At 39.0% G+C, this 14,069-nt stretch overlaps 1 protein-coding gene across 1 annotated transcript in view; it reads left to right on the forward strand.

Annotated features, from left to right (window-relative positions):
• Nucleotides 1-13,300, forward strand: part of sorcs3 (sortilin related VPS10 domain containing receptor 3) — a 232,244-nt gene extending 218,944 nt beyond the window's left edge. Inside the window, exons 23-27 of the mRNA XM_038714563.1 lie at nt 5,405-5,536; nt 5,674-5,773; nt 9,900-10,005; nt 10,804-10,964; nt 12,707-13,300. Coding sequence (XP_038570491.1) covers nt 5,405-5,536; nt 5,674-5,773; nt 9,900-10,005; nt 10,804-10,964; nt 12,707-12,765 — 558 coding nt within the window. The 3' untranslated portion in view covers nt 12,766-13,300. The remainder of the gene's footprint in view (nt 1-5,404; nt 5,537-5,673; nt 5,774-9,899; nt 10,006-10,803; nt 10,965-12,706) is intronic.
• The last annotated feature ends 769 nt before the right edge of the window (nt 13,301-14,069 follow it).

Here is a 14,069-nt window from a genome sequence, read left to right on the forward strand (position 1 = left end):
TAAAAAATAAATCCTTAGAAATTTAGATGAACTAAATTGCTCTCTCTTTTTTATTTATTTATCAAGATATCAGCCTGAAGGCAGTCTGGACATACAGTACAGTTATTTTGACCATTCCTTGTGTAACTTTCTATTAGAACCATGTATCTCCAAAAAGAATAACTTTTCAGATTTGTAATAATTATATATATATAATTTATTAGTGCTGGGCAACAATTTAAATTTTTAATCGTGATTAATCGCATTGTTATGCGCAAAATTTAATAATGAATTCTAAAGAAGTGTATTACGCGCTTTTAATTTAAATGTACTATACACACAAGTGTAATAACATGTGATTTGCAAAAATCAAATATAAAATAAAATAAAATTTGCCACTGCCAGGGAATTACTTTTTATCTAGCTTGTTAAAACAAGTTACCATCAGAGTCCAGTTTTCTTGTTTTTTTTCTGAACAGGTATCAGCAGGTATCTTTTATCAGGGAGCAGCAGAAACCGTCTATGTTCAGAAGCAAGTTTTCCTGTTAGAGTGAGGTGAAGTGGTCGATCACAATGTGTAGCGACAAGCAGGTGCGTTCCTGTGAAGCTGTTGCGGTTGTCCCACACGCTGCATCCGTATTGTATTATATCCATATATATATATGCTTTTTTAACCAGTAAATTCTAGTCATAAACCCAGAAAATGTATGTGGCCTGTTGGTTGCAAAAAGTCAGGTGATCACCAAAGTCATTAAGGGCCCAGTATTGAAATTCTTCTAGTCTATTGCTCTAAAACTTACCAACCAATGGGACTAAAAACACTTCCAAATTGAAGTTTTTAAGATATTTATATTTGTATGCAGCTATTCTGCTTTAGGGATAACAAGGTAAAAAAGTAGTGACATTAATGTAACATTGTAAAATCTAAGGTAGATATTTGGAAGTAAAAGATCTGCTTTTGATGCCAATGTTCTGAGTCCTACATTTTCAATGGTTTTCATATTTATTACAAGTAATTTTGTTATTAAACCACCACTGTCTGTCCATAACCTTAACCAAGTGGACATTGCAGGAATATCCATTTGTGAAGTATTGGCATTAAAGAGGTGGTATTAAGCTCATTTTCAGGTTCAAAATCTTATTTAGGGGTTGTACCAGAACAGGTTCACATGGTTTAATTTTCAAAAAACACCATATTCTTCTCATACTGCACATTGCTGTAGCTCCTCTTTTCACCCTGTGTGTTGTTCGCTCCGCTCTTGAGCTACAGAAACTTGTACAAAATCTTTGTTGTTGGGAGTCGCACATGCGCAGTTCCCAGGCAAGGACTACTAGCCAATCAGAAGCAGAGAAGTGTGATCTAAATCAAAGCCGCTTCAGACTGCGACCGTAACCTAGCAGATGGTATAAGTTATTCTCAAGTCCACAACATCATTGTTCCACATCTTACCATCAGGACTTAACGTTCTATACTGCCTTGCCGAAAAATGCTACCATAGCGCAAATCGATAGACTCGACTCTACTCGACCCTGCTCCGTTTTCCATTGCAGATAGTACCCACAGATATTACGTAGCTTGTCGTCATAGCGACGCCACACACAACTGCCGTGACGTAATGTTCAATGCGACACACGCACCAGTGATCCACACAGCTTTCTCTTTTTTAAGTTAAAGCATTTCAACATTCCTCAGAATGTAAAGACAGATAAGCGGTATGAAAACCTTCCAGCTGTGTTTTCCTCTGCCGTTGTTGCTGCAGCGGTCTGTGTGACGGCGGGAGCAGAGGGCTCTGTGAGCGGGCGGCCGGCCGGCCTCACACGCTCCTCCCGCGGGTTGGCGCAGGCTTCCCCCGCAGCCACTTGCGGAGCTCCTCAACTCCGAAAATATTCAAGCACATTTTTCTTCCGCCATCATTTCTTGTAAAACTGTCAATATTCAAAATCTACACAGCTGATTTCTCACCTCAAAAATTCTCAGAAGTGGATTTAATGTTGAAATTCCATAAGGAAACTGTAAAATATAATACTTTCTGTTGCTGGCCTCTGTCTGGTGCAGCAGTGATGATGCAGTGAATAGTGAATATTCTCTCTGACCAATCAGCAGTCTGTCGTGTTTTCATGTTACATTTTAGTTTCCCTCAGCTCGCTTGGAACCTCGTCGGAGGTCAGGTGATACAAAAAAAAAAGTACCTGAAAGCAGGTACAGGTACAACATTTCTACAATGGAAACCCAAACAAAGGCGAGTCGAGCCAAAGGGCCTCCGCTCAGACTAGCTTGATTTGAGGACTAGCCTGACCCCGCTAGCCGCTTGGCAAGCTTTATGACGCATTTTCATTGTGACATCACAAGTACAGGAAGTGAAGGGCTGGACTACAAACGAGCTGTTTTCAAGCGGTTCAGAGCAGAGTTTTCTGTGGGAGATCGGAAATCCCTTTGGGCTGGACTTTGGGCTTTTTCACTTTGCAAACCTGTTACATACACAAAAAAGATATCTAACTCAATAAAGGAGAGGGAAAAAGCCAAAAAGCAGAATACCACCTCTTTAAACACTTTGTACAGTTATCGATACAGAGTAAAACACACCAAATGTTGGATAAGCATTCCTAATGACGTATTCATGTTAAGTTATGTTTTGACCAAACATAAAGTCCTGCACTGGCTGTCAGGCTGGACCTTCATATATCTACTGGGCCCTCTGACAGGCAACATCATCCACTAGCTGTGACCTCACTTACGTTTAAGCTGCCTTTAACTTATATTATCACCCAAGCTAAGAGCAGATACGCAGCGGCTTGACTCGACCCGGCCTTATCCTGTATCTACTTGTATCTGCGGAGGCTAAACAGCTGTGGCTGACCCCACTGGCTTCATGGGACTGTACACAATACGGTTACTAAGTAAGTGTAAGTGTTGAAGAAAAGAATGAAAAGAAAGAAATGACACTTGAAAAAGAAGGGTGCTCTTACATCTGTCAACTAGACATAAAGGTCATTATGCATTCAACACTCTATCTCTTTGTATCTCTCACTATGTTGCTATTTGTGTGTTTCACCCTTTCTTTCTGTCTCTCTTTATCGCTCTCCTTCTCTGCTCCGCTCTCTCTTAGAAAAGAACAGAGCAGCAGTAGTAAAATTGTATTTACCTGAAAGTACAGTTACTGCCAGCCTTCCAGAGTGTTGGTGAGGGTTGGTTGAGACTAGTGTTGTAGTCAAGACCACCCAAACCGAGACCAAGTCGAGACCAAGACCGAGTTCAACCGGTTCCCCACATTACATGACAAACGATAAAATGTGGAACGAGATCATAGGTACTTCTCAGATTGATCTGAAAGATCCACATTCCCATTAAAACACCCACATACAAACACTAAGAGCTTTCCATGTTTACCATCGCGGGGAGGGGGGACAGATGTTAACGGTAACAACACATTTTTAGATAGCGTTAGTGGTTACATTTGTTTACATGTTTTACATCCAATCAAAGTTAGGATGCAAAAGCAATTTATTGATATTGAAGTTATGGTCTTGACTGATCTTGGAAAAAAAGACAAGACCGAGTACAAATGCAGTCGAGTCCGAGATGAGAACAAGACCATCAAAGAGTGGTCTTGAGTACTACAACACTAGTTAAAACACAAATGCACTGGTGAATTCAGAGTATCTGTAAGATCCTAAATTTTATTAATGAAAAAACAGTTGAATATACAGTAGTTCATCCTGTTTATTTTTTAATATTTATTAGATTTTTCTATATTAACTGTGTTTCATATATTATACTCATTTTCAGGCTCATACTTTTATTGGTTGGTTTATAAAGCACTTTAATTAAATCAAGTTTAAGGCTGTAGATCAGTATTGTACTCCACACTGTAACCTTTATTTTCCTGTTTTATCCTGTTTTTATTTCATATATTATTATTAATTTTATTAGTTTTATTTCACCCTTTTAAAATTGTTATTTTTATTCATTACTTTTTAAAATTTTCTTGCCTTCCCTTGCCTTGAACAATCCATTGTAGTTCCCGTCTCTTTAAAGCCCCCCTTCCTAAAAGCCCACTTTATTGTGTTTTGCCAACTTCCCGAGGGCCACCTGAGGTGTGTGAATCAATGTGTGGAGATAGGGCTTGCTATGCGAGACTAGGCCATTGTGATTAAAGTACAAAAACACAACTTTATAACTTTATTCTCTGGTTTTGGTGAAACTGGATCAAATTTTATGGAGAAAATGTTTTCTGGTTTTCCCTGCCCTGCCTCAACTATAGTTGATTTACGGAGTTTGTTTACTAGTTACTCTAGCCACTAACGGTAGCTGCTGCTAGTTAGCCGTAGAGCTAGCTGTCCTTTTAGATGATTCTGCCTGGACTGGAAGTTTGGTGCTTCGGGGGGGTGTTGATATTTACACCTCTGTTACTACAAGAGCTTTGGACTGCTGGAAGTGCCCAGTTCAGGCAGAACCAGCTGGTAACAGTAGCTACAGTTAGCAGTAGCTAGTGGCTATAGTGACCGCTAACAACAAGTTATCAGTCCATCACATTCACTCCATAAATCAGAGTTGAGGGAGAGCAGCCGGAAGACATCAGAGGGAAAACCAGAAAACATTCTATTTTTAAGTACATGTTAAATGGGCGGGACCAACTGGAGAAGGTCCTATGCTACGCAGATCCCACCATGATGCTATGAAAGGAGCTAAATTCAAATGGCGTGTTTGCACACACGTTTACTGAAAGGCTGAGCAGGAGTAAAAGAGAGGGGATGTTCTTTTTCATAGTTTAGGGATCTTTTACAAACATGGGACATGTTCAGGTTGAAGATTCTTTTCAGATTTAAAACATTAAAGAAGAATTAGCCAAAGCAGCAATCTTTTGTTCATTTTCTACATTTTAGGCATGTGTTGAAAGTTACACAACAACAGAACCTAATTGAAATAACTTAAAAATATCACTAAACATATTAACACCAGCATAACACTAAAGCATCAACAACCGTATGAAGACGTTATTTTTAGAAAGAAAAAATATTCTACTTGAGGATGGCCAACATCTGAACCATTGCTGCTTTTCTTTCTTTTTAGCTTAAGTGCTGAGTATATAGAACCACTTAGCTTCCAGCAAAGACTCAAAGCCAGGCAACTGCATCTTGAATGAGGGTTTGAGTACATAATTAAGTTCTCTACTCTTTACTTTTTTATTTTTCATTTTCATTCTTTTGAAACATGCAATTTCTGAACAGGTGTGGATCTACTACTTGCATGTTAATGTCAAACGAATTGAGTTTATTTGCATTGAAATGTGTGATAGGAATAAAATACAATACAACGCTTAATCGTTACCTGAACCAAGTCATGTGTTTTTAATTGATGAAGCTATTCGTTACATTAACTGTCACAGTGTAATAGCTAATAAAGTATTTTTCCTCATTGTCACAGGTGTCTGACTTCCCGGAGGAGCAGCTCTTGGTAGCCGTGTTCCCAGGAGTTCCAACAGCTGCTGAGCTCTTCCTGTTACCTTACAAGAACCAATCAGAGGGCAAGAAAAAGAGTGAGGAGGAGCTAGAACAGGTACGGGCAACGTTCATTGTATTTGACATCACAAATTGTTGGAATCCTATCAAGTACAGTATATTGCTCTGTAGATAAACAATTGTGACAGAAGGTGCTCTGTGAATGTTAAACACCAAGTTTTATGTGTTTAACAGGTATCTGACATCATTGTAAGTGCGCTGAACCAAAATTTGGTGGAGTTTGAGCTCAAGCCTGGTGTAAGAGTGATCGTGTACAACACACAGTTAACACTGGGTAAGTAACATTTGCTCACACTGCTTTCAATAGTTCAACCATAATATGAACTTGCAAAGGTAATTTAATTATGCCCTAGCATTGTCTGTTTTTTTTCATTTTGAAGTGCCAACAAATAGAACTGTAATAACCATGTTTTAACAACAAGAATTTCTCTTTGGTCCACCAATTAAAATTCCTGTCAGTATGCCTCCATCCCAGGCAAAAGAACACAGGGGAGTACGGGTGGGTTTGATTTTAAGTGGAGCTCCTTGAGACAAGGGATCTTTTATGCCTGCCATCAAAAGCTGAACATCTGTTCTATTTCTTTGATAGCCATCCAACCACAAAATGAGTGTTAGACTGAGTATAATTATGCTGATTATTTAGTCCTTGAGAAAGAACACTGTGCAATTTAAGGGCAGAAGCAGAATTCTGAATTCCTTCAACAGTCAACAACTCTGTTTAGTTACTGCAGGAAATAGAAGGTTGGTCTACATTTGGTAAATTTAACTCTGCCAAAAAACAAATTGCTGTTGTATCAAATTGTAATGTAAACAATGTTGCTGGTCTGGGAAACTTTTTTTTTTTATTGGCTTTGGCCTTGGTAGTCCTCAACAACTCCTCTTACATTGTAGTCATTGCTTGGTTGGTTTCATTAGGAAATCTCTGGAGGCACACAGCCATGAGTTGTCTGTAGCTCAAAGTAGTAGGTATTAACAGCCTGGCATGTTCTGCAGAGTGACGTTCTGTGGTGTTCTGCACTCCAATGACATTGGAGGTGTACCCAGCTGGATCCCTCTTTATATTTCACCTCCCAAGAAAAGGTCTTAAAAGCCTTCAAGCTGCTTGAAAAAGGTCAGCAGCATACGTGCCGTCATCTCTGAGCTGAATGGCCCAAGCGAAGCATGGTAACATTGGGAAATTCAATATGATTTTCCTGCAATGACAGACAGTAATGCTCTCTTCAAAATCATAAGAAGAATTTAATACGGATGCCTTATGAGCAAAACCATGGACTGTGACATTAATCATAACGTGCTTATTTGGTTGGGTTGTTTGAGATAAATCTAAGTGCATTTAGCCATTTCAGATCTACCTGAAATGTGTGAATTACCTGCTGCTGTCACCTTTGTCCAGCAATTTTATTTTTATTATCCATTTCACGCTACCACAACTTGTGACGTTTCCAATATTAAAAATAAAAGCATCATCTCGTAATGCATTATAACGATACAGTATATACAGCACTCAGAATAAACAGCGGACTTCCGTTAGTGAAGCAGATATGATGTTGATCTGAATGTGCAGTCAGGAAAATGAGAAAGATTGCAGTTTCTATGTTGATAGAATCAAATGAAAAAGAAATTAATTGTTAAACTATATGCCCATGCTATATGCTAAACTGCCTTTGTTGTGGTGACTACTGTCATCTAGTTGATGAAAAGGTCTGCATCTGAAGCCTAAAAAAAATGTATTGTATGAATTCCTCTTGTTTCGGCGATATCATTTGTGTTTTCAGGGTCATCTACTTAAATAGAAACAGAGCTTTCAAGTTCTTTACTTGATAAATTTGAAGTACTCAAGAGTAGTGTTTGACCACTATTAGTGCAATGGAGCAATGTTTTTACATGCCCGTTCTGTTTGTGTTTTACATGTACACATTCCTATCCACAGTAGTAGTGAAGCAAAAGAATACCAAACATGGGTGTAAGCAGGGCTGGGACCAAAAAAATCGGCCCTAGCATTGTTGGCCCAGGTGGCCCACCAAAATCGGTCGGACACCCCTCACCAATACCCCATCGGTCCATTTAAGGGCTCAGATTAGGGGTGTGACAAAACACACAAGATTTTGAGCATTAAACACTTAATTTCCTGCATTCTGGAGACATTTTCTGCACCAGAGAAGCACGAAATTCAGGTGGCTGATGACAATTAAGAAGCTAAAAATATAATAGAATATAATGTAGTAATCAGTAGCTTATTATTGTTTTTAGCCGTTTAGGTTATTTTTTGGACAGGTTTCTTCTATATTTACGTTACATTACAGGCATACTGCGCAAATAAACTTTTTTCACAACGTTTTTATTTGTTAATAACCATTTCTTGGTGCAAGCTATTTTTCAGAACATTTTTAACAAATGCTTTCAAAAAGTGGTGGGTCCCCAGCGTCCCCAGTGTAAATGACCCTCCCTTCCTGCTCCCTCCCTACAGGTTGAGCTACTCCATGCCTACCGCTTCACCTCCACTCTCCTCCTGCTCTCTCTCTCTCCCTCAGCCCTATCACTTTGTCACTCGCTGTCTCATGCCTCCTCCTCTGCCTGGCAGTGGCCACTGCTGTCCTTCACTCCTTCAAGTGCCTGTGCCAGCAGTACGTCGTGTACTGCAGCTGATGTTAAAGCTACTGCGGCCCCGGTAGCAAACATGTCGGTTGTTTTCCCGCATTTGGCGGCAGCTGTCTGAAGGGGGGGCTAGTAAGTGATGTGATTGGGCCCGTCTAGTGTCAGTATAGAAAATTACCCAATGGGCTGCTGTCCATGCCTTATGAGCCAAGCGTCGGCCCATTTTTAAAAAACAGTTATATAAACACATTATTTAAATTACACCGGCCCCAAAGGTACGTCGGCCCACCGGGCATTTGCCAGATTACCAGTCCAGCCCTGGGTGTGATTAATGCAGGATGAAAAACATTTAAATATTAGTAAAAGGTGGAGTAAGTGATTCTGGAGAAATCCAATTCCATGACAAAATCATGATATAGCGTGAACAACAACACAGCAAGTAATGTAGCCAATGTTAGCTAACTTGTGGGTTAGCAAACTGTCACTACAGTTGCTGCTGTGAAGCTAAGCAGAGCCAGCACAGCATCTCCAGAATGCTACTATAGCCCTTCCAAACGCCTACGTGGGAAGCCATGAGGTGGGGAGAGCAGCTCCCCGTCCCTCCACCTGACTATATGGAAAGCATAAGGCAGGGAGAGCACCTCCTCATCCATATGCATACATGGAAAGCCCAAGGCAGAGAGCAGCTGTAAAGAACCCCCGTACAGAACAAAGCAGGCATATGCCAAATTACATGATTAATCAGATATTAGATAGGCACTGAAACAAGGTGTTAAACGGGCCTGGGGCTATAGACCGTGCTGTTTATCATCAGGCTGCAGCCTCTGCTGCTCCGTGTCGCCTCTTGCACACACAATGGCCAGCGCAGAGAAAGGCCGCGGAGACGGTGAAGTGAAGGTAACTCTGAGTTACTCGAGTTAATGACAGCTACCCCCAAGCATAACATGTAGAAGGTGTTATTTGATCTGCTCAGTCCACGTCTGTCATCCTCTATGTTATTAAAAGCACACCACGCTAACTCTAGCTTGACAAAAGAGCTGGATGTACAACAAGCTAAATGAAAGCTGTCTGTAGTCTAACTGTTCGCTTAGATTGCTATGTAGCTTCGATTTGGCTCGTTGTTACCTGCGGCGATCACAGCAGAGACAGAGGGAAGGAGGGCAGGAGGAAGGACTGATGCCATATGCACTGCGCTTCTTCTTCTGAAACAGTGAAAAACATCTGAACCTTGACGACATGTTTGTTTGGCTCTAGCTGCCTGCACTGCGTCTGTGTGGCTCTGTCCACGTGCAGCAACTTGACGCCGAGAGCGCGAGAACAGCAGCGCCGCATGTTAGCATTGTGTAAATTCTTGGCCAAAATTAATTCCCGATATGATTCTGATGGTGAAATATGCCTAATCAGCCAATACTTATCGGATCGATAATATCTATCATCCCTATCAGATACAGCCTGAAAGGCAGAGCTGGAAGTGCTACAGCAGCTTAAATAGGTGCCCTGTATGGAATTTACCAATGAAAGCTAAGAGAGGAATCAGCTGAGCTGTCAGCTGATGTGCTGGAATTGTGGGTTGAGCTTGACTTGCCTGCCTGAACTAATGCTATGCTTGATTTATTGCAGGTTTAATATTATTTTATTCACATTACTTCACTTACTTATTATCAGGGACAATGTATATTCAGTAAGTTATCAGTAAGTAATTGTTCCAAATTTACCCAAATGGCTTGACAAAAATGGCAGACAACAACATTAAAGCTCAAGTATCAATAGCAGAACCTTTCCTGTCCTGTCTCCCGCTCCCACAGCACCCTTGGTGGATTCCAACCCCAGACACAGCAGCTCAGCCATGCTGATGCTCCTATCAGTGGTGTTCCTGGGCCTAGCTGTGTTCCTCATCTACAAATTCAAGAGGTACACATGTTTGTGATTGCTTCCACCCGCCGCACATACAGCATTATCATATAGAACCCAAATATATGTTTATTACCATATTATCCATTATTGATGATACCAGATGAGGACAGTCTGGACCCAATCAATCACAGTCATGTTTGAAAAGTCTCCCTTAGAGGTTGTAGACAAACTTCCAGCAGGATTCCAATGCATGAGGCACACGCACCAATCAGTGATAAAATGCAGAGAAAACGACCATTTAATGGTTTAATATGCGGTTGCTGTGCCTCGGCTGTTATTTGCTGAATAAATTATTCATACTCAAAATGATTCTCTTGAAAAGTCGGAGGGAAATGGAAAAGCTGTCATTAATTATGGATATGAAATTTTCCCCATTAATCTAAAGATGAGGCATTTTTCAAGAAATCTCACAGTTGACAAAACAGAGCAATTAATAACTAAAATGAAATAAATTGGATAGTGACTAAATAAAGATGTATATTATGTGTTATAAATTCACATGGGAAAAGTCACCAATGTTACTGTAATTTGCCTATAAATTGGTTACTGTGGTATAATTATAGTCAAGTAACTATTAAAAGTTTGCATTGTCCAGCACTGATAAACAGATGTACTCCTCTAAGTTGTAGAGAAATGCGTGTTTTTAAGAAAGGTTTTTCTTACTTTTTCAGACTAGTAAAAATTATGAATTATATCAAAAACATTTTGCTTTCCCTCTAAGAATACTGTAAGATGTTGCCACAAGGTTTTCATTCTGGTGCACAGTTGTCAATCTCTTATTTTGCTAATCTTTAGAAAAATACCTTGGATCAACATATATGCTGAGGTAAACCAGGAGAAAGAGCAGGAGATGATTGGCTCTGTGGGCCAGGGGGACAGCACGCCTAAAATCACTCTGAGTGAGTTCTCAACTTCCAAAGAACTCATGGAGAAAGAACTGGATGCCAGGGTCAAAAGTAAGTGAAGAACTTTCATAATCAGGTTAAATGATGTATGGAATCAGTCAAAATGTTTACTTGCTGACATTACTGTTTATTGTAAAAGCAGTTCTTCAAAGGGGATTTTGGTCTCCTGATCCGAGACAGGATTTGTTTCTTTGGTTTTGGAGTAAAAGTCAACATGATAATGCACAGAATGTGAGCAGATTCATCCCCAGGCATACTTTACCTTTTGAATTTAAATTCTTTTTTAAACAGAGAATTGGCAACATAATCTCTTTTTAGCGTGTTTAATTATTCAGAGAGAGCCACAGAGTTGAGGCACTCCTGGAAGGGTTTTAGCATAGTAAAGAATAGATTCTAACGAGGCTTGCAGTACTGAGAACAATGAATAATTAATAAAACCAACATGTTTAAGCATGCAGCCTCGGGATTCTAAAGTCCAGCAGGAGCACGGAGGCAGCGGCTTTAATCACTCGACTATTTGGTCACAGTATGACTTTTTAAAAAAACGAATATTTCAATCCAGGACAAAACAGCAGGTTTTCAAAAGCAAATTGGCGAAACACTGCTGACTCTGACTCTGACCTTATACGGTGCATGAGTCTGTCTTGCAGCTTTACCAACATAAAGCAGTACAGGTCTGGCAAGTGCAGTTCCTGGATTTATTTGATTCTTAGATAGACACACGAAGCTCCTGTAGTTTCCCAGTTTTGGAGAGCTAGGTGATTGTAGGTGTTAAAATTCAGAATAACTGTAGAGAATGAAAACAAGTCTTACACAGTAGTGGACACCGCCAAGCACCAAGGCCATCAGAATTCAGCCTGACATCCAGCTGAATATTTTTATTCATATCCATTGTTATCTTTTGCATAGAGCCTGTAATCCTCCACAGAGTGCATTCTGTCAGTAAAATCATGTAGCAGCTTAACTTGATGGTGGTACAGACGGTTGTGGCTCATACTGAAGTGGAAAATATAATAATAAGAGATTCAGAGGAAGGAAGGCATAAGAGCCGAAACGATTAGTCTGTCGGTTAGTCGATTGACAGAAAATGACTCATTTTATTCAAACAAAATAAGCCATTTGAAGATACCTACATGGAAATTAGTAAGAACAAACAGCTTTATAGATTGAATTGATTCATTAAGAAATTTAAATAATAATTGCTTGCATAACTATTATTCCGTAAAGGCATATTAAATTAAGTCATTTAATATTGCACTACCATAACATCAGAGACTTTTTTTAAAAAAAGGTCAATATAAATATAGAGGAGGTAAATATAGCATTATTTGTAGTCCCTAAAATGGGTCAGGCTCCAAAATCACTAGATACTTTGTAGTTTGGACTACATAGGAATTATAGAACTGGTTTTACAGGCTAAATACTCTTTCACTATGCACTTTGTAGCTGTATATTAAAAGCATATTTACATACAATAAAGAAATAATATTTCAAAAATGAAATAAGTGTTAAAATGATCATTATTGTGTGTGCCCATTTATTAAAGTACACTAAATCCATTTTGAAAATTTGGCTTTTTTTATTATAACAAAAAAGAATTTTTTTCAGAATGGATCACTTTCTAATGTCCTTTTTTAACGGCTTCATTGCCTTTGATAAAACAACAGTAATTAACATGAGGTGTCAATGTCAAAGTAGTTATTTGTTTTACAGGAATTAAAGCACCAACGCTGAACTAACTATCTATGTTCTTGGCTTGTTTTTCTCCATTTGTTTCATTTATTTCTGCTCAGGGGGAGTTGGAAAAACCTGCGAGAGCACAAGGGAGATTCCAAACTGTACTAGCGTGTAAAGCCGGAGAGCAACAGTTTATGTACAGAGTGAAGTATTGCAGTGTCGGAGGTTTTCTTTTTCTGTTTTGTAATTCTCCACAGAACTGATGTTAATAGTTTTCTAAGGGACCTCATTTATACAGACTTGCACGGATGCCTCGTTCAACAACATCCACGCAGCAAATGTCAATTTACTCAATGAGATCATTGTAATTACTGACAAAACGTGTTCAGTTTTGTGGATGTATAAGCTACATATCGATATTCATTTGCGGAGTGAAATATCTTTCGTCAAAACCTATGAAGAGTTATGTAAAAAGGAGTTTGCTTTGAAATTCATTCTGCCTATAAATAGACTATAATGTCTGAGTCTTCAATCAAACAGGGAATATTATTGAAATGTACAAAATCATCTGTTTTGTCAAATGTATATATTATTACTTTCTATATGCTCGTAGTCTGAGTACCATGGCGACGACAGAAGATCTGACAATGGTCTGTTTTTGAGTGTGTTAAAAAGTCAAACATTACTTAAAGAAATCAACTTTGTTTTGCTAATGTCCTTGACTTGTGCATGTTCTTATTGAGGACACAATTTCTGTGTTGTAGATAAGCAAGTGTTCTGTCCTCTGTAAATAGTTATTTTCTAATCATTCATCAAAAGAGCCCAATCGATTTTGCCCAGACTGTTTTGCTTTCATTTTCTTCAGTTACTGTTGGGCGATATGTATCTAGCAGAAAAAGTTTATCTGTTAATGCTGGAAGAACTGTATTGGCACATTGGAGTTTACACTTCTCTCGATTCCCTGGAAATGAAATGAAAAGGATCAACATAAATATGTTAAATAAATGAAATATGTTTATATTCCCATTAGATATACAAAATAGACGTTCAGAAATTGCAATGCAACATAAAACAACATTGCATTACATTCTGTTTCTAAGACAATGACTCATATTTCTGACGTAGCTTCAGAACAAAAGCAGAATCAGTTAATATATTTTGGCTATTAGTGATCAAATTCACAATTTTCACATGATATTATGTTTACATCCTCTAAAACACCAGTAGGCCTAGGGTTGGGTTCACATAGCTGGTTTCATTTTGGATTCCATTCCTGTTTGGCAAAATACCCAAATATGAGAAGCTCTGATGCTAACGAATCTCCTGTTAAACCTTTTTATCCTTGATCCCTCTTTTCGGCCATGATAGCAGCACGGCTCTGTGAATGGAGAAGTTGGTCAGTCAGTCAACCAGACCACATGGTAACATTGTACCTGCTAAAGATTAGGATGTTAAAACTATAATTGTGACCATGTTAGC

This window comes from Micropterus salmoides, unplaced genomic scaffold (assembly GCF_014851395.1).
Source record: "Micropterus salmoides isolate LMB-PRFRI ecotype aquatic unplaced genomic scaffold, ASM1485139v1 Ms_hic_scaffold_12, whole genome shotgun sequence".
In the NCBI taxonomy this organism is placed as follows: domain Eukaryota; kingdom Metazoa; phylum Chordata; class Actinopteri; order Centrarchiformes; family Centrarchidae; genus Micropterus; species Micropterus salmoides.